At 36.7% G+C, this 23,161-nt stretch overlaps 1 protein-coding gene across 16 annotated transcripts in view; it reads right to left on the reverse strand.

Moving 5' to 3' along the window:
* The window catches only part of UNC80 (unc-80 homolog, NALCN channel complex subunit), a 230,144-nt gene that overhangs the window by 156,898 nt on the left and 50,085 nt on the right, over window positions 1-23,161 (reverse strand). For 11 of the 16 annotated variants that reach the window (XR_007718221.1, XM_050751388.1, XM_050751397.1 and 8 more), the window contains exons 12-21: window positions 22,644-22,912; window positions 21,236-21,604; window positions 15,765-15,911; window positions 12,421-12,568; window positions 11,292-11,440; window positions 8,703-8,869; window positions 7,860-7,958; window positions 3,643-3,857; window positions 2,431-2,537; window positions 632-728 (exon numbers count right to left, since the gene is read on the reverse strand). Coding sequence is in view for 15 of the 16 variants with exons in the window: in XM_050751388.1 (XP_050607345.1) it covers window positions 632-728; window positions 2,431-2,537; window positions 3,643-3,857; window positions 7,860-7,958; window positions 8,703-8,869; window positions 11,292-11,440; window positions 12,421-12,568; window positions 15,765-15,911; window positions 21,236-21,604; window positions 22,644-22,912 (1,767 nt within the window). In the remaining variant the exon portion in view is untranslated. The remainder of the gene's footprint in view (window positions 1-631; window positions 729-2,430; window positions 2,538-3,642; window positions 3,858-7,859; window positions 7,959-8,702; window positions 8,870-11,291; window positions 11,441-12,420; window positions 12,569-15,764; window positions 15,912-21,235; window positions 21,605-22,643; window positions 22,913-23,161) is intronic. The other 5 variants (XM_050751389.1, XM_050751395.1, XM_050751394.1 and 2 more) reach the window with 2 other exon arrangements.

The following is a 23,161-nucleotide window of genomic DNA, read 5'->3' on the forward strand; positions in this document are numbered from 1 at the left end:
TTTAGCTAGCAGCAGTGAGATCAAAAGAGAGAACATGAAATGGATAACATATGGAGTTTGCATGGTATGTGTGTGTGAGAGTGTATGTGATGTGTATGTGTGTGCATCTTGGTACAGACGTCATAACTAGGACAAATGAAGCAAATTTGTGGATAAGTATGTATTCAGAATGTGAAGAAAAATTCTCTAATAATTAAGGCTGTCTTGCTCTGGAACAGGTTGCTTTGTAAAGTTATAAACTCCCCCTCAGTGAAAGTGTGCAGAGGGCGGCTGGCCACCTGTCAGGGATATACTGAGCAGAATTTGTAAGTAGATAGGTGGGTGGATAAAAGGATCTCTGGAAGTTTTGTAAAGTTCTTAAATTTTAATAAAGGATAGAACAGCAGAAGAGGCTGGATCTTACTCTTTGCAAACCCAGTGCCCATCACAGAGTGAGGAACATAGTAAGGCTTCCGTAAATGTCTGTTGAATCAAATTGCAAAAAGAGAAGCTATAGATAGTGGTAAAAGCGTGTATGAGAAAGAAATGAATGAAAAACCAATGAAAATAGAAAATGGAACACTTAATCTAATCAAGTTTTTGTTCTGTTTGATGAACGTTGAATAGAATTCTTAGGATGCATGACATTTACCAAGACGCTTGAAGAAATTCTCCTCTTCATCTCTTCCATTTTCCATTCCACTTCCTGGCCCACCTTCAGAAAGCTTCACGGCACTGGTGAATTTGACCTGAAAAAAAAAAAAAGAAAAAGGAAAGTAGAGAGATAACAAGATTCAAAGGTAAATCTTTGTGGTTAGATCAATCCTTGACTTGAAAATGAGTTGTTGACTCATTTTCATGCGATTACTTTGCTCTTCTGGGTCCCACATCTGGTTAGTTTAGTCATCAGTGTAGTTCATTCTCATGTGCCAAAAAAGATATCACTGTAACTACAAAAAGGAACCAGGTCCCAGGTAACTAAAGCTAAATAATCTGGTGCTATAAAAACAATTGAGATATTCTTAGAGTTTAAATCTGGTAAAGTCCAAACTGAAATAATGAATAGCAAGACAGTTATTCTTTACAAACATCACAACTGAGAATCAGACCAAAGTGAAAGATAGCCAAATAGAATACTTTAAATCTCTGAAATAATCAGTATAAATTAATTTATAGAGTGCATTATAATGAAAATGTAATAACATGTTTCTCTTTCTAAGAATTAAAATATGTTCTTCATCTTGCTTTTAGGTCAGCAGTACTCAAAATTTTTTGCACAGCAAGGAAGCTATGAGCCACACAAACTCCAATATTTGACTTATGCTTTTCTAGCAAATAGAAGGTAAGGAAGGAATGATACATATATTTTCTAAATATCCAATAGTCTTGCATATTACTTGTATAATTTCAAAATATCACTTTTAAAACAGACTAGATAAAAGAAAATGGTTTGGCTGGGCAGGGTGGCTCACGCCTGTAATCCCAGCACTTTGGGAGGTCGAGGCATGCGGATCACAAGCTCAAGAGATCGAGACCATCCTGGTCAACATGGTGAAACCCCGTCTCTACTAAAAATACAAAAATTAGCTGGGTATGGTGGCACGCACTAGTCGCAGCTACTTGGGAGGCTGAGGCAGGAGAATCGCTTGAACCCGGGAGGTGGAGGTTGCAGTGAGCCAGGATCACCTACTGCACTCCAACCTGGCAACAGATAGAGTCTCTGTCAAAAACAAAACAAAAACAAAAACAACAGCAACAACAACAAAAAACCCACAACACAACAAAACAAAACAAAACCCCTGGTTTTACTGAGATTAGAAAACAAAAGAATGTAAGCAAATAATTTGTATACATATAAGGAAACATAACTCTTACATTTGCTGAAAATTAGGTATACAAATGACCAGGCCATGGAGCATCCACAGAGAAGACTCTTGGAAGAAATCTTATGCTACTCCAATGCTTCACAGTATTATGAAGGAGGAGTGTAGTGAAAACAGTCATCCTGAGTTTCCTTCTTCTTTTCAATACAGAAAATGGTTCATATGGTGCCAAAAGTAGTGGAAAAAGAATGGATTATGTGTGTCTTAATATGTAAAAGGAATCACTGTAAAATTACCGGATTCTTGGATAGGAGTTTGAAATGTCAGTCATTTCATAGGTGTGTCAAAAGTTAAAAATGGCTGGAAAAAATGTCTATATACATCTCCACATCTGCATTATAATTTTACATAATTTTTGACCACACTTTTCCTTTTTCCTTTCCTATGATAGCCTACTACTTAAACATTTTAGTTTCCATTGCTTATCTAAGTTTCCAAAGTTAGTTCATCTGGAGAGTTTCTTCAGCTTTTCCTTATTTGGTTCCTGCAGGTGTTTGCTATTTCTCAGCCTTCACATGTTTCTGTCAGCGACTTCAACATTCACTTACACAAGTTATGTCCTGTTTACCTTGGAGCTTTGTCTGATGAAAGAGAGTCGGTCCACAGAGCTAATGTCTAGGAGGTCCTCCACACCATCTGCCAGGCCTGAGAGGGATGATCTTTTCAGCCAGTTCCCTATTTAATAGTTAAATCATTTAGATCAATGTAGCATTTTCTACCCAATCAATTAAACAGAAATGTCAGCATAAGCCCAACAAGCGATGAAAGTTACATTACTTGGACAAATAGAAAAACAAAGTGTTTTCAATGTACATGCTTTGAATAAAAATGTTCAGTGTTAGACTATAAAATTACATGAGCATGTGGGGCCAGGACAAAAAGAATCTGGGTTGAGATGAAACCATCATTTATCCAGCTTCACATCTCTCATTAAAGATTGTGAATGTTACCTCCTAAATATTTCTCAAATGTGTTCATTTATCTCTGCCTACATGGCCACCACCCAGTTCAAGCTTCCATTTACTTATACCTAACCTACTAGCTAACTTTCCATCTGGTCTCCCTTATCTACTCAAGCTCCCTCCAGTATGATTTCCACTCAGTGATGTTTTGGAAAAAGTTTACTTGCTTGAGTTACTCTCCTGTTCAACATCGCATCTTGGCTATCCAGGGATGTAGAATGAGAAGTCAACCTGACCTGGCCTCTATCATTCTACTGTAGTCATACAGCCACTTGTCCCCTTGTTTCAGTTCCTTCACTTCCCTCTGGCCTTCTAATATCTTTGCATATAATGGCTACCTGGAGTGCTCTCGTTCCTTCTCCCAAGTATCCTGGAGATCTTAATGCCACTATCACTAGAAAGCCTTCCCTGATTTCTGCCTCCTCCCCCACATTTGGGTGAGGTCTCATTGTTGCATGTTTTCATAGAACTATGTATATTTCCTTCATAAAATTCATAGTTTGCAATTATACTTAGTTGTATGATTATCTGCTTTAATGACTGGGGCTCCTACTATATTGCAAGTTTAGCAAAGTTGGGAGGGTGTGTGTATTTGTTCGCTATTTAATCCTTGATGGCTAGTGTAGTGACTGCGCATGGAAGAGGCACATACTAGGGCATTAAAAAATACATGTGGAAAAAATTAAATGAATGAATGAATGAAGTCAGTTTAGGTCTTATGACATGAAGATCTTCTTTTTCAGCCCTACTATGCATTACTGAATTGATCTGAGGACATGGTTGGTAATAAGATAATCCATAAACAAATACAGACATACTTTTACCTATGGGGAGTTTAAGCTTCTTTCGGAGGGAAATTCTGCGGGATCGTGAGCGGGCACGTCGGTCAGAGGTGGTCCCTGAGTGGGCAGTGGTGCATTCTGAAGTGTCCTGCTCAGACTGGCTGCTGGTGTCACTTGCTGCACTCTGGGACTTGAACATCTTACGCCAGAAATCTTTCCGCCCCAGGTTGGCTCCTTGCATTTGCTCATCACTGTAAGCAAGCAGAGGATAGAGTTAAACTTCTGACAACACTTGAGAAATTCTCCTAAATTTCTTTCAACTTCCTGTCAATGATATTTAGGCAAATCATGCAAAACAATCTTTGATGGACTGAAATGTGGGAAGAGTGGGCATTGAAGTGGGAGGAAAGAGATCAAGGTTCATCTTCTGAGCTCTTCTTGAAAATAGTCATGTCTCAGCTATAATTTGAGGTGGTCGGTTTTTTTCAACTTTAATAAAAACATTAAATATTATTGCAGGTATTCATCTGCAGGTGTGAGTCATAATACCAGAAGCACTTACAATTTCAGTAAATATTTAACTTTTTTTTTTTTTTTTTAAGATGGAGTCTTGCTCTATCGCCCAGGCTGGAGTGCAGTGGCACAATCTCGGCCCACTGCAACCTCCACCTCCCGGGTTCAAGTGATTCTCCTGCCTCAGCCTCCTGAGTAGCTGGGACTGCAGGCACCCACCACCACACCCAGCTAATTTTTTGTATTTTTAGTACAGATGGGGTTTCACTGTGTTAGCCAGGATGGTCTCAATCTCCTGACCTCATGATTCCCCCCGCCTCAGCCTCCCAAAGTGCTGGGATTACAGGCGTGAGCCACCGCGCCCGGCCAATATTTAACTTTTTATTAAAGACCCCTGAGGTTTGTGCAGTACTGTTCCTCATTCCCCACCCATCACCCCAGTATAGTATCATACTTGAACACCAAATAAACTTACAAAAAATATTTAAATGAATGGAATGCCATCACACCATACCCGGGAAATGCATCATCCTACAACCAGTAAGTCAAAGAAACTTAGGTAGGGCTTGAAAGTAAAAAGTAAGTACAACTCAGTAGGGCAAACAGGAACACCTGCAAGGGGATTTTTGATTAGGGCATTCCACAATAGGAGAAAGACCAGTGGTCAATAACATGCAGAATTTAATCTCACGAGAAATTAAAAAACAGGCAGCTGAAGTAAGATCTTTATTTTTACTCAATAAATTAGCAATGATTAAGGGAGTTCATGGTGGGGGGGGTGGTGGTGGGGAGGAGAGAAAGCAATAGTTCCTATCATACTCCCAGTGGGGAGGTAAAATGATCCAACCTTTCTTTAAAGTAATTTGGCAATACGATATCCAATGCTTATATCACCGCCCTTAACAGAGAAATTCAATTTCCAGAAAGTAATCTCATGGAAATTATGGGACAACATACTAAGATGTAGGTACTAGAAGGTCAAATACTCACTGAGTTATTATTGGTCAACTTACAAAAGGAGGAAACAATCTAAATGTTCAAAACCAGGAAAACAGTTGAATAGATTATGGGATTTCCATATGGTGGTATACTCTGTAGTCATTATACTTTTATTTTAGAGGACTATTATATGAAAAATATTCACTATATACTGCGAAGTGAAAAGGCAACAATCAAATGGTTTTAAAAAAACATCACCAGGTTAATTGGGAAAGAAAGTACACCATGTGACCACGTGTCTGAGTGTGGTTTTGTGTGCACACATGCTCAAAAATGTCTCCAACATAATACACAAAGAGTTTACAGAGGTTATCTCTAGTTGGTGGTATTTCCATTTTTAAACTACTTTCCCTTTATGTTTTTCTGTGTTTTCTACATTTGTCAGCTTGAGCAACATATATTACTCCAGTAATTTGGAAAGGAAAAGGTATAGAAAATACATAATGAAACTTATTTATGGGGTTTTACATATTGATTTTCTTACAAGCTTTGGGGCTGAATCAACCCAAAATTTGACAGTACTGTGTACAGCAATCATTTTCTATAGATATTTATATGGGTATCCAGAATTTCTTAAAATCTCATCAGAGTACTAAATATTTTTAAATTCTTTTTTTAAAAATAGGGCCTTCTGTTTATCAAATATGGTATGAATTTAAATTAGTTTTCTAAAATTTGATTTCTTAGTTACTTTTTATCAAACAATCACAGGGTATGAAGCATTTCTGACTTTTGGTAAATGCATGGCATAATGATATGTGTATGACTATGTGGTCTGGCTATAAAAACATCTGGGGAGGTTATAATTTCTCAGTTTCCTCAATAAAATGTTACATTGGCTTTGTTCAGTGGTGTGTATCAATATTGAGTTTCAGAGAAATGAGTACATAAAACTGCTTTAATATGACTCAGGGAATGTGACTATTATTTAAGAAAGAAGAAGACACAGGGCCACAAGGGGAGAGAAGGAAACAGAAAGAGAAGCTAGAGGAGGAGCCAGTGTCATCTGAAGTAACCACCCATCTTTCTCCAGTGCTAACTAGGGGACATTTGACATGGTTACCTTTTGGGCCTATTGAGATCATGAAAATTTCCATGTTTGACATTTTATGACATCACTCTAAGTGGAAATATTTATGTAGAGGCCTATTAAAACATGTATCTTCACATAAGAAGAAAGAATAGATGTGCTAAATGCTAAGAAATTAGGTGGTATTTACAGAACACTGAACTAAGAGAATATTTTGGAATCTAGAAAACTTAATAACCTAGAAATATTCAGTCGATGGCTTTATTTTTTAAATCCAATTTGCCTAGTTGATCATTCTCATTGATCAGATTAGCTCAATAGTTGCTGGGGTTATCTGAGTGTTATCTGAAAAGAAAATCATCTCTTCTTTTTTGGGCAGACTTTCTGTGTATAAAGCCTTTTAACTAGTCTCATGGCTATTCAATCACAGAACTTTGTCTTTCACATTGATTTTTTTTTCCTTAGAGCTTATGTTTGATTTTTTACCATGTCCTTAAAGGCTACCTTAAAGGGAAAACTAAAACTGAATTTTAAGAAAGGAAGCTAAAGAAAACAAAAGCTTAACAATAATCTGACACTTTTATCCTTTCATTCATTGATTGAATCATTCATTCATTCAATCATGAAATATAGATTAAGTGCCTACTATGAGCAAGCCCAGTCTCCATACTGGGGCTAGAGCCATATGCAAAAACTCACATGTACTGTGAACCCATGGACTTGATCTACTTAAACACTAAATAAACACAAAACACAAAACACTAAATATCACAAATTTGTGTTTACTACAAAATCTCTAAGATTTTGAAGTGCTCCAAGAACTGTGTGGGCATTTTTTCTTTGAAGATTTTGTTCACTTGCTATGGATTACTAAGGTCCTATCTGATGGCTGTTTGCTTCTCACTTTGATTTCCCTGACTGTGAAGAAAGGATACCATAATACCTAGAATATACTGTAGGATCCCTAGAAGAAAAATCACTTAATACTGAGTAAGGTTTGGGGAAGCAGAATGGTATACCTTAAACGAAGTACATGTTTTCACTCCACTTGTGGATTAGTAGTTCTCAAACAGAGAAAAAAATACAAATAAAACTTGCATAGAACTAGGCTGTACAATTAGTGTCTACACTAACCCTTATATTTTCCGAGGACACTAATTTAAATATGTTTTTTATTTTTCCATTACGAAAAGTGTAGACTAACTGATGTCAGAGGACACTGGAATGGATCTCAAGAGAGGACCAAGGTATAATGGGGTACAGTCTATGCTTCAGTTAAATGTAAGCATTGGAAAAGTTTTTGTTACTTCTTTTGAGAAAAGCTTCATTAAGTATATTGACAGCCATTCATACATTTAATTTTTAAAAAAATTATAAGAGATTTTAAGCAAGAAACTGGAAGACACTCCCAGCCCACCTGGTATATATACTATTTTTCAAGGTGTATCTTCAGTAGTGTGCATGAAAAGCAGAAGCGAGGGAGAGATTGGAGATGGGAAATGTAGTTAGGGAGGCTTCTCGTAGGTACAGACTGGTTATTTGTGATTTGGCCTGGAGAGGTTAGTGGCATTGGGAATAAAATGTAAAGGGTAGAAACAAGGCAAAGTTCAAAGGAGATGAAAAACAAAGAAATAGCAGTTTGGAAAACAGAAATTCTTCCACAGTGAAGTGCACAGCCCTCTGCAATGGAGACAAAGCCAACGCTACTTACTGCTCTGGAGTCTGTGAGGGGCGACCGGACATGAAGCTGCGACATTCCTCAGGTGCAGAGGATATCTGGCCTTTATCCACAATGCTTCCCGCCTCTGACCTATGCAAATGGTGCATTCCAACAATTACAGCAGAGCAGGATAGCAACTCTTAATACTTCATACACTTCATAAACAAAAACATTCTGTTGTAGACAACTTTGCTGCTTGTGAACTTTATGTCACCAGGAATCTATGTTGTTTAGAATTTATACCGCACCATTAACTCATGACCTAGCAGCCTTTTTGCTTCACAATATCACCATTATTGCAAACAGAGTCATTAACTGCAAGCAGGATTTTAAGTTTAGGAGTTTATTTTAATTTTTAGGTAGGAGTTAATATACAATAGGCATAAAATAAATATGTTTACTAGAAGGAAAAACAACAGGCTATTACTTAGCCATTTGTCTTTTGCCACATTTAGAATAGAATTTACTGAACAGGATCATATGGTATCAGTAATTGCTTTTCCTTTCTGAATAAAAGTGTAAATTATGTACAGAAGAGACTAAAACAGGTAGCATTTTACCATTTAATTAAGAGCTACGACGTGAAGTTCAAGTATATGAAAATTCAAGAACAACTGAGCTCTAATTCATATTACAGGTGGCATTTATTTGACAGTAAATTCATTCCCTTTCTAAGCTGCAGCTGCACCACACCAGTGAAACCACTTATGCAAGATAATTTTACCATTCCTATACTGAAGTTTCACCACAGGAACCACACAGACAGTACAACAGCAGATTCTATTCTACTGACATAAGGCAAACACTCATATTCAGAGAGTTCAAGCTTCCAACCTTTTACTGCCTGCAGGCTTAGATTCCTGTTCATTCTCCTCCACCTTTTTCCCTGGTGCTAACTTCTCCGCACTATCAAGCAAAGCGCTGAGGGCCACTCTCCTGAAGACATTCCCGTGAGCCTCTTTGATAAACTGGACCAGCTGACGAATGTCACAATACAGTCCCTGTTTGGAGGCAAGAAGGAAGTTGGGGAAAGAAAGATAGCTGTGCGATTAAATAGTTTTTCCAGGTAGAGAGGAAGAAAGTAATTCCTTAGGCTTAGATGAGCATTGGAATTATTAAGACAGGACAGTTTACTACTGGTGAAGCTAGTGGTATACTCCCTCTACAATGTTCCTATAGAAGAACATTACCAAGGCCTTTGCTGGTCATCCTTGGTATGAAAAAGGATGGTTATCACGCTTCATTCGGAAAGTTGGCTGCATCATTAGAATACATTAATTTACATTTTAAACTATTGGATTCCCAAGCTTTAATTTTCTCTTTTAATTATAACTCCTGAAGAGATGCCTGCAAAGAAAAAGGTAGTCAAAAATTTGTTTACATTAGAGATTTTGGTCCCTGTTCAGCTTCTCCAAATTTTCTGCACCATTATGACAAAATATATTAAGTCCTTTAGACACTTCTACCAAAGACAGATTAATCAAAAGATGATGTGTTTTGCTGGACAGATTTAGCAAATTACATATATGTTGTAGCCCATTTGAACATGAACTTGACTATAAACTCAAGGTGATGTAGGGCTATTAAAACCAATATATTGGTGAATCAATATTTTAAAATATATGCTGGACTTTTACTTGAGAAATTAAACTTTGTATCCAGCATTTCTCCTCTCTCTCTGCTCATTAAGAAGGCAGTTACTGTATTTTTTTGCCTTAGGAAAAGTTCATGGTAAGGCAGAATGCAGAAGTCTAAAGAACACTTACCTCAATAGTTTTGGTTTTCAAAACCTAAGACCACTGGGACAATTATGTCCATAATTTTTAGGAAAGTAGAAGGTTAGGACCCTTGGGGAAAACATGGATGGAGAACCCTTTGGGTTCGGTGGGAAGCAGGGCCCTGTGCCCCTCACTCTGCTCTGCAGTAGTTCCTCTAGGAATGGGGCAAGACTCCAAAAAGGAAAGATTCCAAACTCACCAGAGGGTGCACAGCCCTAAGCACACAGCGAAGAGTACTATGTGAAACCAGAGGTGTGGACTAATAATTGAGACCTGTGGAACCTCCCCAGTCTCTAGATGCTACCTAAGACTTGGGGGTCTTTACACAACACTGTGAAGTGGGAAACCCCTAGAATGACAGAAGTTTGATGTCCCACTGTTCTTACGGGATGGGAGTTCAAAGTCAAACTTAAGAAGATTCCTTTTTTAAAAAATTAAGAAATACAGTATTTTTCTATACATGAGTTCGTAAAAAAAAAGATGTATAAGCAGTCATGTATATCATAATCAACCTGTTAAATTACTTTTGCTATGACCAAATTGCATGCATGGATGGTACCTGTGTTACACTCAAGCTCCAAGAAACTTGCTGGGTTGGCTTTGGCTGTCAGCAAAGTTCAATTCCTTTAGTTTGGGATTTTATCCTGTTTATCTCAAGTTAAATGAATTGTTTCAATAGTTATAATAGCTTAAAATAATTTTCTTGATTTGGGTACATTAGCTGATAGGGTCCACATGTGCAAATGGGCTGATTTCTGCATAGGAGTCATAATATCTAACAGACTGGTAGGATAGAGAAATGCTACTTTGCCTCCCAAAGATACCTGAATTCACCTGTTTGTGTCAGGTTTTTCAGCCTTAATCTACATTTTAGTATCCCAAACCACAATCTTCTTGGTGGTAATTAAGCACTAGCCTTTTAATTTTTTTATTTCTATAGGTTTTGGGGAACAGATGGTATTTGGTTATATGAGTAAGCTCGTTAATGGTGATTTGTGAGATTTTAGTGCACCCATCCCCCAAGCAGTAAAAACTGAACTAGATTTGTAGTCTTTTATCCCTCAACTCCTTCCCACCCTCCCCCTGAATCCCCAAAGTCTATCGTGTCATTCTTATGCCTTTAGCGCTAGCCTTTTATAACCTGGTTCTTCCCTAGCCTATTGTGACTTTAGTGGTTTAATTAACAGTCTTTCAAGACAAGTAGCTAAAAGATTACAGACAGTGCTTAATAAAAGAAAACAAAACCAATTTCAGCAACATATTTGCATTAATTTTTAAAGTAAATATGGTTTCAAATAATGCTTGGGATAACATTCTTCAGTATTTTATGAGCCAACAAACTGTGCTCTAGAACCTTCTTTCTGAAGGGCTCAACATACTTCATAATTATTTCACCAAACACTCCATAACCTTTGAAATGGGAGAGGAAAATAGGTTAATTTACAAATAGGATAATGAGTAACAAGGAGAAGAAAAGTGTTATGGCTCCATTACGACTTACTGGTGACACAAGGGAAAATAGATATTTAAACTTTAAGGTGTAGACTTTTAGATTTCAACTTCTCTTACTCATAGCCATGACAATGACTACTTTTCTCAGGGCAGAGACTGAGACCTCCTGTGGGAAGAGAGGAGAGCTTCTCACCAGATTCTCAGGGCTGTGCAATTCATGTGTGGTTGAAGCGCAGCGTGTGATGAGGGATTTAAACATGGCACTGACGATAATGCCTTCCACATTTTGGGCTGTGGATTTGTTGTCCACTGTGGTGAAGTTATTTCCAAACCCAGCCTTGTCTGGAATGCAAAGGCACAAATTAAAGACAATGTTTCCTTTAAGCTACACAATGGGTAGGAGTAAGGCAGTGCTTGACACCCAGGAATTAGTGAAGTGCTACATGAAATACAGAAACAACGAATTAAAGATGACCCTGGTTTAATAATCTGTAGGCAGACCTGGAAATAAATGAATCACAGTGTCCTTCAGAGCCTTTACTATGATACAACCAATTACATTTCCGGAATGGTTTTGTTGATAAATCTTAGCAAAGGAAAGGAAACCAACTCTTAACGTTAGGAAACACTTTTAGGCTTAGAGTAGTTTTAAATAGGTGATTACTTACAAAAAAAAAAAAAAAAAAAAAAGCTCCTAAATCACCCCTCAAGGGAGAGTTCATTTTCAAGCTTTCTGGTGGTGAGAAATGCTACTTTCTCAATGGAAATTGTTCAGTCTGTCTGAAGTGGAATAAGGTGAGGCCAACCAGGTAACTGGGAAGAGAGAAGGAAAAGTCAGGCAGGAGCCCTGCAGTGAAGCTCACATAGGCCCTGGGAAAGACAGAGTCCTGCCAAGAATTTCAGAGTTCTTCCAGAGATTTCTTGGGCAGGTAGAGAGGGGAAACCTCCCACCTTCCTCAGAGCCACCTCCTTTTTGCAATATGATCACTGTCTCAGAGATCATACAACAGAAGGTTATATGAGAGAGAGGAGTCCCATAAGCGGTAGTATAAAAATTGAGGGGCTAGATGAGAACTCCACAAGCTTTACCAAACTTTCATTTACTGTGGTAAGTTGTCCTCAGAGAGCCTCCAAAATGTGTCATCAGAGATAATGTGCAAGCTTTTCTTGTTTATACACTATACATACACCCACACACATGCATGGACACATACATATCTTTTCCTCTAAATTCTACCTCCACAAATTTAGTGTCCCCTTGAAACACTACCTGCTTCACCTCACAACGACTTCTCCTAGAACTTGGGTGCAGCTTTACTTACTGTCAGTGACTGGCTCCATACAAAATCCTAGCAAAGCATGCAAGAAGTCCACTACATTATTGAGAGAGTCCTTGTTCACATAGTCCCTCATGGTTTGTCGGAACTGCATCTTATCTAGCTTGTATAGCTTAGTGAGGCAGTTCTGGGCCTGCAATGAAGGAAGAAAAGTGAAAAAGTCACAAGTACCAGCTTAAGCTACGGATACAGGTAATCTGAGACAGACGCCTTCAGAAGGCAAGGGTTTCCAACCACCCCACTGGCCGGTGACAGGCAACTCTGCTAGCCCCTCTTGTGTGAGTAAGATGTGAGCAGAGACAGACTGACAAGTCTGAGGGTGTTTACATTGAGAACAACTGCTCCATAGGAAAAACCCCAAAGCTCAAAACTAAGGTCTAATGCTGGTCCCAGAAATATTTCAGTATTTTCACCAAGATCGAGATTTTAAGATCTTAATGAAAAAAACCTCAAAGTTTGAAATATAGGTAAGTGATAGAATTGACAAGCCATGTTTAGAAAACCTCAAAGGCTTTGTGCAGTGGGAAGATGTGTACCACACTACATCTGAATAAAAGAGATAGAAGAATGTCTATACAATGGAATGAAATGGGGCAATGACCGAAGTCTCTGGGTTGAGGGGAAAAGGGGTAAGGATCAAGAAAGAAGGGGTGGCTTAGTGAGGGCCACCTTAATTACAGATGGAGAACTTTGGACAACCAGGCACAGGCACTGAAGTCAGATTAGGGAAAGCAATTCCTGAGAATTAGGATTTTATTAGTGCCCTTAAGTGTGGTCCAGAAGAAAATTTAGTTATATGATCATTTTGACAAATCAAGGCCCAGGAAAAAAGCCTTGGAAATTTTGAGAGAGAGAAAAAAGATTATAAAAGACTGAAACTTGGAATTAGCAATAGGCTTCTTGGTATAACCTTGTTATAATCTCTCCATCTGTATTGCAAAGTCAGATGGATTGATACGTTTTTCACTTTTCCTTTATTATGTCCTAGATTTGAAATTAGGTATTTTTATTCCCAGGGAGTTTACAAGTTTCCAGATATTGAACAAACTCATTTTTTATTGCAAAATAAATGCTGCTAGCTATAAAATGAAGTTTGCAAAGCACTTAGGTAAAATATATTTTGCATGAAGAGGTATTTAATTGTCATTCCATAAAGAATTTGTGAAGATGTTTATTGTAGCATTTATAAAGCTCTTTAAAACCCTGAGTTGGCAGGCCCTGAAGTACAAATTATTCTGTGTTTTCTACAAAATACACCAAAAAAGGCATAATATCAAATCTTCTCTTTAGAGGATATTAAAATGTTTGTATGGTCTGTATGAGTTCAGTGGGAAGTTTAAGCAAGCATAAGAATATCAAACTTTAAATACTTAAATTCTGAAAGAATATCCTGAATTTCTTCAAAAGATATAAAACTTTTAAGAAATGAATTCCTTTTCAATAATTGGGGACTACCAGCTAATGATTAGGTTAATACTGTAAGATACGTTGAGGCATTATATGATGAAATTGCTGGGCACTTCGACGAATATCGTTGGAATAACCTTCTGTTTCTTGGAAGAAAAAAGGCTACGTAGAGGACCTTGTCTGGTAAAGGTGAGAAATATTCTTAGTATCTTAAAAGTTAAGTAGGTTCTGAAAGGTCATTGGTAGAGAAATCTGAAAATATTTAGCTTCTGGAACTGGACATTTCTCAAGGAAAATTTCCCGAATTTCTATCTCTTGGACAATGTGTTTGCTGAACATAAATAAGCAAATATAATATCGATAATGAGCATTGAACAGAATAAGATAATAGAGGAATTGTCCCATAAGTCAAATCAATTAGACAGGTAGAACACTGGCTGGATGCCCTCATAGGAAGTGTTCAGGGGAGGAAAGTATGATGAACTAAGTGATAACAACAACTCCTCAAATGGCTTCTGATCCAACTCACCCTGCTTTCTGTGAATCCAGAAAGACAAATTTTGGATATCAGAGCCAGTTTATACTTCCAACTAAAGCACGACACTTTTTATTATGTTTATTTATTATGTTTTAGTGTTTCCTGTCATGAAATTGGTCTTCTGTATGGGGAGTGATGTGGTTTATTTGTCTTTGAAGGCATTTATTCATACTGTAATAGAATTTAAAATCAAAGATAAAAAATCAAATACACATGTGCAAAGATGGGGAAGATGCCAGATTTCTATAGCCTTATTAATTATTATTTTCAATTTTTGGCCTCAAAATCTAGATCTTGGTCAAAATTTTCAAGTTTCAAAATTTAGAAGCTAATAGTGCAAATATAACCCCCATATACACATAATAAACGAAAATAACACAACATAATAAACGAAAATAACACAACATAATATAAAAGAGTAAAACAGAAAAGGATAGATAGATGGATAGATGAGAGATGATAAATCAAGCAAGAAAGTCAGCATGCTAATATTGTGTGAACATTTCATGACAAAACCTAGTATCAAGGAAAAACGGGCTGGCATTAGATTTTGACATGATCCTAAAACTCTGCCAAGATATGCCAAACGATTTCCAAGACTCAAATTTGCATCAAACTCTTATTTTTAAGAGAACATTTTCTTATGATTTTAATTCAAACATACATATGAAGCAACCATCCCAGCTTAGACTGTGGAAGTAGGTTATTGTTCAAATTGAAAAAGAAAATTAACAGTCAGCAGAGGCAAATAAAAATGAGCTGGAAGACCATTTCCAGTACAGAATTATGTTTGGCAAGCACAAATGCAGAGTTTCAAGTTTCACACAGTTGACAAGGACATGATCTCAAATATTCAGAAGGCAAGGTTCATTCTCAAATAAAGCAGCCAGAAAATGACTGGCTACTTTTACAGTCCTGTTTTGTCCCAATAAGGGCCATTTTCCATGTCTTAGGAAGGACAACAAACCAGGTCCTAAAACTTTGACCCCTTTCTCCAATATGCAATATGCTTCTGCAGTACCCAGGCAGATGATTAAAGAGTCATTTGTTACAGGCCATCAAAAGCTTGCTAAATGTGTTCATCTGTGCAAAAGTTCTTTCAAGCTGCAATTCACACATTCCAATTATATATACTTTCACTAATTGGGATTTGGTCTGCCCTAGGCAGGAAGCAGAAATGTTTTCCCAATTAAACTTTCCTAAGCCTGGGTTTTAGATATCTTGAGATATCTCATGAGAATCTCCTCACACCAAAACAGCATTAATTACTCCTACAAAATATAATATTTTTCAGGGAACACTGACCCTCATTGTCAAAGGACTCATTCTTAAACAGAAAGGAAGGAAGAGGGAGAGGAAATGGAGTCTACTTTAATTCTCTTACATTCTCTCGGAATACCTGGTGTCTCAGACGATCTCCAGAGAGCCCTCGATGTCCTTCTCCACAACCATAGGCACATCCCAAAGACTTCACTATTTTGATGAGCATTGTTAGAGCAAGCCTATGGTTGCTTACAGGTGTACTTTCATCCTGGTACCCACAAATAAGAAAGAAAGAAAAGTCTGTTTACTTTGTCACTGAGGTCCTTTCACTAAGGTTCTATTGTATGATTAAATCAAGTTTATATGTTTTACAGGGAGCACTTGCAATTTGGAAAACAGAATTGTAATGGGCTCAACAAACAGGCTCAGTTTTCCAAAATTTAGCATATGATTTAAAAGAAAAAAAAAATCTATGTATTTTGAACACCCCCTGTTGCTAGAGAATATCAGTAGAGACCTTTTTGTTAGAAGATATGCTTTTTATATCCTTGACTGCTGTCAGACAACCACCTAAAGAGAGACAGTGGAGACTATCAGTGATGAAAGCAATTAAGTTTTATTAAAAACTATCCTCATTGGTAGGCTTCTCATACACCAGGCAAGGATTACTGCCGAGTTTCTGGAACTGATCAAAGTCTGGAACTTTGAAATTTCATGGCAACTTCTGACATTTTTGAGGGCTTTTTTTTTCTAATTGTATACTTTACTGTATTATAATACACATGCACAAGCAAAGTGAGAATATACAGAACTTTATAAACACTTTCAGCTTGATTCTTCCCTTGAGGATAAATAGGAAGACCCCCTGAGACAAGTCATGAGAATTGATATCATCCTCTCTTTTGCCCAATTTAATCTTTGTTGTTAGTGGAGAACACGGCTTCCATAAAAGGAACTTCCTTGAATTATTTCCGAAGAAGCATAAAGAAGCAGTTGCCAAGAAATGATGCAGAGCCCAGTGTGGAAGAGTCACTTTCTTTAGGAAGCTGCAGCCTGTCTCAGTCCTTCTACCACATTCTATCATCAGCATGTACACCATAAACCTGGATTCCAGCACTTGGTCCTTAACTGCACATGATGTTAGATAAGTTAACTAATCTCTTTGTGTTTTTGTTTCCTTACCTATGAATTAAGGATTCTAATAGCTGCCTTTCCTACTTCATAGGTTTACTATGCAGAGCAAATTAAATAATGGATGAGAATTGTTTTGCAAATTGTAAGGGACTTTTCCATAGCCACATGATTGGGTTGACGCATAAACTTTGGAACCAGATATAAGTACTCAAATGTGCATGTGGTATGGAAGGAATAGGGGCTTATCTATACATTAGCATGGGCTTTACTATAAGATTGACTTTCTCCTTCCCTAATGTTATCCAGTTGGTCCCCCTTTTCTTATCTGTAAGCTTTTGTAGTGGAGGTGGTACTGAACTCCAGATATTCCCCCTTGGCACTGCAGCATTCATTCTCTGAGCTATTCAACGTACTGATGGCTCACTGCCCTCAGATGAGTGCCTCTGAAGGCCACAGCTAGAGAGCTGCCTCACCCAACATGATACTCTCTTCCTGGAGGCAGTCTACCTCTAATGACTGGACAGGGCCATAAAGGCACCCCAGACGTGTTTGCTAAAAAGGTCTCTTTGCATCACCTGGGGACTACTTAAAGAGCCATCCCAGCTTCAGAGCTCTCTGTGATTAGCTTAGGCCTCTATTACAACTACACTGCAGTTCAATTTCTCCCTATGCCCCATCCTGCTTCTTCATATCTAACAGAGGTTAATCCTGTGAGGACACTCCCGTAAATTGCCTGCACACATATCTTCATGTTGGAGTCTGTTTCCAGGGAGCCCTACTTAAGATAGCTCAGAAGGTTGCAAATAGAAGACTCAAACTTATCAACTTCTGTGTGTATATAGGTTGACTATCCTTATTCAAAATGCTTGGACTAGAAATATTTTGGATTTCAGATTTTTTCAGATTTTGGAATATTTGCATATATATAATGAGATGGGAATAGGACCCAAGTCTAAACACAAAATTCATTTATGCTTCACATAGGCCTTACATACACAAGCTGAAGATAATTTTATATAATTTAATAATTTTGTGCACGAAATAAAGTTTTGTTTGCATTTTATCTGTGACTTGTCACATGAGGTCAAGTATAGAATTTTCTACTTGTGGCTTTACGTTGCAACTCAAAAAGTTTCAGATCTTGGAGAATTTTAGATTTCAGATTTTTGGATTTTTAGTTTGAATTCTGATTTTAGTTTCAACCTTTACTAACTATATAACCTTGGACAAACTGTTTAACCTACCTGTGACTTACAAAATCAGAATCATAATATCTGTTTCACAGAGTTGTGAGAATTAGAGTCAAAACATGAAAGGCACATAATAGCAAAACTAATTATTATCAATGATTAATAATGTCAAAACTAATTATTAATTAAAAATAATAATTAATATTATTTTAATAAATAATATTAATAAATAATAATAATATTTAAATAATAATATTAATTAAAAATAATATTATTATTTTAATAAATAATATTAATTAAAAATAATAATAAAAGTGTGGGGCACTGCTTTCCTCTGGAGCACCTTTATGCAAATTAGAAAAGGCACCCCTCTAGGTGGAGAATTAGAAGAAGATGAGCCCTCTGAATGGATGCAAGCCTTTGGTGAGTGGTTCCAAAAGTGGAGGTTGGACTGGATTTCAATCCTCACTGGCCTCTTTAGTCAACGGACTTTGTTTACGGGGCTCTGTACAGGCTACAAAGCCTTATGCAGCAGTGCCTCAGAAAAGGTTATCCTGAGCAAGGGCTTATTTGGAAGACTGATTTATGCATATTTTAAAATTATTACAAGCTCCTTTAAAAATTTTCTAGCTCTGAAAGCTCTTTGTAAATATCTATTCAGGTTTTTATTTCTTTAGACCTTCAGATGTCCTTGGAATTCAGATTGCTTTCATAGGAGAATTCAGAAAGATGTAGCAACTTACAGGCAAAAAAACTGAAGATATTAAATAACATTCCAAGCACTCAGTACAAGTTGTGGCAAATATAGAAATGGAAATTAGATCTTCCTTTCTGTCTTAATCAATTCCTATGCTTCTGTTATTATTAAGTTGCAAAATTAGATAAACCTTCTGATTCCACTGAAGATAACAGATGGGTTTGGGGCAGAACAGACCTTTGTGAATCACAAACAGAAGGCACTTGACCCACCATCAGGTTTTATTTTATAAACTATTTGTACTAAAAAGAATATTATTTTGGGAACTAACTATGAAACATATATATATTGGTGGCTGTATTGGAGACCACATAATCTGACTTTAAAAATCCCATACTGATGAAAAGTGATAACTTTGGTCAGAATAACATCTATTACATCAAGCTATAGATTCTAGATTATATATAGGTTCTAAATAGTCAAGATACTTGTAGGTTTTCAATAAAAATGTGGTTAAAATGCCACTTGGATAAAATTTCAAAACTAAAAAAGGAAAAGCACAAATGAAAACGAAACACTAATTATGAACCTCAGAGATCCTTAGCATACACACAAAACCTCATCAGTTTGGTTGGAACATCTAAGCTTTGCTGATAAAAGCTTATCAATATTTCATAATATTCTCTTTTTTTCTTTTTAATTTCCCTTGAGTATTATAATGGGCAAAATACCATTTCTAATTTCTTTGTTGAGACAGAGTTGATAGGTAAAGAATGGAAATTCAGTAGGAATCTCACCAGTTTCTGTGTTTGTAAATTTGGTCCTTATAACTTGTATTTGTTTGCTAATTCCTAAGTAATTGATCACTGAATGATTCTTTAGATCTTAGCATCTCCAATCAAATCTCTTGTGATCTGTACCATTATTTAGATAATTTTCATTTACAGTCAGATCTGAGGTTCCTCGCATTGTCCTCAGTGATGGATAAGGTGCTAAGGTGTTGGGAAACTTAAAAATCAATAAAGTTTATTAGAATTGCCTTATGATTAATATGATTAAGGCAGGAGAAGAAAATCCTAAAGAAAAGATTCAACAACCAAGATTATCGGAGCAAGAATATTTGGATCAGAGTCCATGAATATTGGGAAGACAGGAGTAAACAATAAAATGAAGAAACCAGATGATAAATGCATATTAAACACGTGTCAAGTGGGACTCGAAAGAAATGAGGAAGAAATTGTGAAAGAGGAAGGAGTATTGCAACGCTTGCTCAGATGTGAAAATCTTATCGCATGTAAGAAAAATGGACAATTTATATTTTATACAATATATATCTAGATGGTATATATCTAGAACTCTACACAGTATAACTTCACATGTGTAAACACTTGACATGATGTGTACAGTATTTGCTAGAGATTAAAATCTTGTTGATTTCAATTTCTGAATATCATTTTCTAGCTAAAACCACAAATTGAGATTAGTGTAAGTTATGTGAACTTAAGCTGTAGTAATTTGTATTTAAAATTAAAGAAGAAAACCAATTATTGATGTTAAGAAATCATATACCAGATGTTGACGAGGCAGAGGGAATTAAATTTAGGAACAATTAATAATAGAAAGACTAAAGCCACCAGGATGGGCCACATTGAGACATGAGAGGACTGAGTGAGACTAAGAGAGTTATTCCCACTTCAAACCAACACCAACTAATCAAGCAAAATTCTTCCCTTGCTTTCTCCTTAACTGTGGTTGAAGCTGGCTGCCATAAATGTGTTACTTAAAAGAAAAAACTTTATATTGAGGAAAAATTATACTGCTTGTTATGGGCTGAATATTTGTGCATTCGCAAAATTTACATGTTGAAGCTGTAACCCCTCAAACTGATGGTATTTGAAGATGGGTCTTTGGGAGGTAATTAGGGTTAAGTGAGGTCATGATGGTGGGGCCTGGTCTAGTGGGATTGGGCCCATATAAGAAGAGACACAAGAAAGCTCTTTTGCTCTCTCTCTCTTTTGCTTTCTCTGTATGCACAAAGAAAAGGCCATGTGAGCACACAATAAGACAGTGGTCACCTCTAAAGCAAGAGAAGAGGCTTCCGACTAAAATTAAACCTGACAGCACTTGGACTTCCCAGCCTCCAGAATCATAAGAAATAAATTTCTACTGTTTAAGTCATTCAGTCTATGGTATTTTGTTATGGCAGCTTGAGAAAACTAAGACATTCCTCAATCAGGTCAGTCTAAAAGTTTCGAGAAAGGTTATACTTGATGTCAGACTGAGAATTATGGCAATATAGCATAACTGAAATGTTCTCTTGCAGAAATAACATGACTAGAGAATTAGCTCTAACACTGCTTGGATTGCAATAGATATTGGATTTAGAGTATAGTTTCATCTAACTGTTTTTACTAATGCCTACTGAGAACCTAATGAAGAGATTTCTCCACTCTCCACTTTTTTGCTCTAGTGACTAGGTGCTGTTCAGAGTCAATAAACTGCTGGCAAGCAAGCTTTAGAAAGAAATTAGTATGACATTTCATGAGGACACATAAGGTGGTTCAGTCATACCTTCTCTTGGTTCTTATCATTCTTCTCATAAGGGCCGCCTCCACCTCCTCCACCTCCTCCTCCATCACCTCCTCCGCCTCCTCCATCTCCACCTCCTCCTTCTTCTCCTCCGCCATCTCCAGCTCCACTAACAGCAGGGCCTCCAAATCCACAGGTGGAACTTCCAGATACTCCTTTGAACTGGAAAGCTCCCTCACTTGGTCTCTTTTCCAAAGTTTCATTTTCCTTGTTTTCACTCTTCTTTCTATTCTTTTCTACACACGGCACCACACCAAGTTGAAGCAAGCATTCCACAATATTTAGCGCCACGTCACAGATACGAGAGCTGATGTCATGATTAAGGACAAGATAAACAGCCTTCAGAACTACCTGAGGAAGACAATATAAACACTGCATGATTAAGTTACCTGCACTCCCTCTTCCTAAAGAGATTTGGTTATTATGTTTAATCCATTTCCTTAGGCTAGTCTATGAAATTGGGTAGAAATAATTTAGACAATTGTCAAATTTTCCTATAAAAGTTGCCATGGAATCTTGTGTATTTTCTTAATAGAGAGTATAAGTCACCCAAAGTATTAAAAATATATACACGTATTATCTCATGTAAACTTTCCAAAACATGCTATGATATCAACAATTAATGAGGATATTGAAGCATAGTGAGTTAATGGGAGAGTAATTATTTGTCCAAATGGAAACTTGTTCTATTGATTTTTAAAAATAAAAGTGTTTTAATCCCCTGCTTTTCATTCATTACTAATAATGGATAAAGAACAGTGATTTCCTTTTGCTTGTTCATGACTGTATCATTATTCATACTTCATTTAAAGTACAAAATATTTGCATGTTTAAATTATGTTCCTTTATTGGTTTTAATACAGTAAATTATTTGCTAAGCCAGGATTCCTAATGTGCAATAAAAATTTTGTGAAATATAATTGTAAAATATAACAACCCCTTCATTTGCTAATAACTATACTCAAGATAGGCACTCTTGAGAATGCAAGCTTAAATCTTTTAAGAACTTTTATTCATTTTTTTTTTCTGGCTACACAGGAGGTTTGTAGTCCTGTTGATATCAAAATAAAATAAGTGAATAATTTTTTGCCCTCATTCTAGACAAAAGAGACTTATTAAACACATACACATGTATATTCAGGATTCACTAATGGTTTTGGATTATAAAAATATTCTGAGATCTGATCAAATGTAATGCAATGCTTGAAAAAAAAAGTAAGGTGCACCTATGATGGTTGACACATTGGTGAATTTTTTCAATGGGTGGCTTTTTCATTTCAAGGTTTGATAATTTCTAAGAATCTATATGCCCATTTTATACAACGTTGCAAAAATGCACCAAATAATTAATATCTGTCTAACTTTGGTAAGAAAAATTCTTGCTTCTTACAGAAAGATCAAGCATTCCATTCTTGTGGACAAAGTTATTGGTCCCATCAATATGTTCTGTGTCCTCTAGGTAGCTGTAGTTTATGCAGGAGTCTGTGAGGCTTCGAGGTAGGTTAGCACATGCCAGAGGTTCATGTGGCATCTCCGGGATAGGCACCTGGTTGCAGAGTTTCCTCATATGCTCATTGAAAAAGTCTGCGTAGCCTACGTTAAATGACGCCAAAGTGGTATTGAAGGTCGCAACTGTGATGGTGGAGATCTGAGATCGCACTAATAAAATGAAAGCAATGTCTTAGCTCTTCCTACATTAACCTACAATATCAGTTAGACATTTATACTATTACTTCAATCATGACCACAATAACAGCTGAGTTTTTGAAAATATTTAACTTATAGTCTCAAAGTTATTCTCAACTCTCATGGGACTACTGAAGCTACTAAGGCCATATGATGTGTGGAAAATATTAAAAGTTGTAGAAAAATGTGAATTATAACTAGCTTCCTTAAGGCTGAGATTAG

The sequence above is a fragment of the Macaca thibetana genome, chromosome 12 (genome assembly GCF_024542745.1).
Source record: "Macaca thibetana thibetana isolate TM-01 chromosome 12, ASM2454274v1, whole genome shotgun sequence".
NCBI lineage: Eukaryota > Metazoa > Chordata > Mammalia > Primates > Cercopithecidae > Macaca > Macaca thibetana.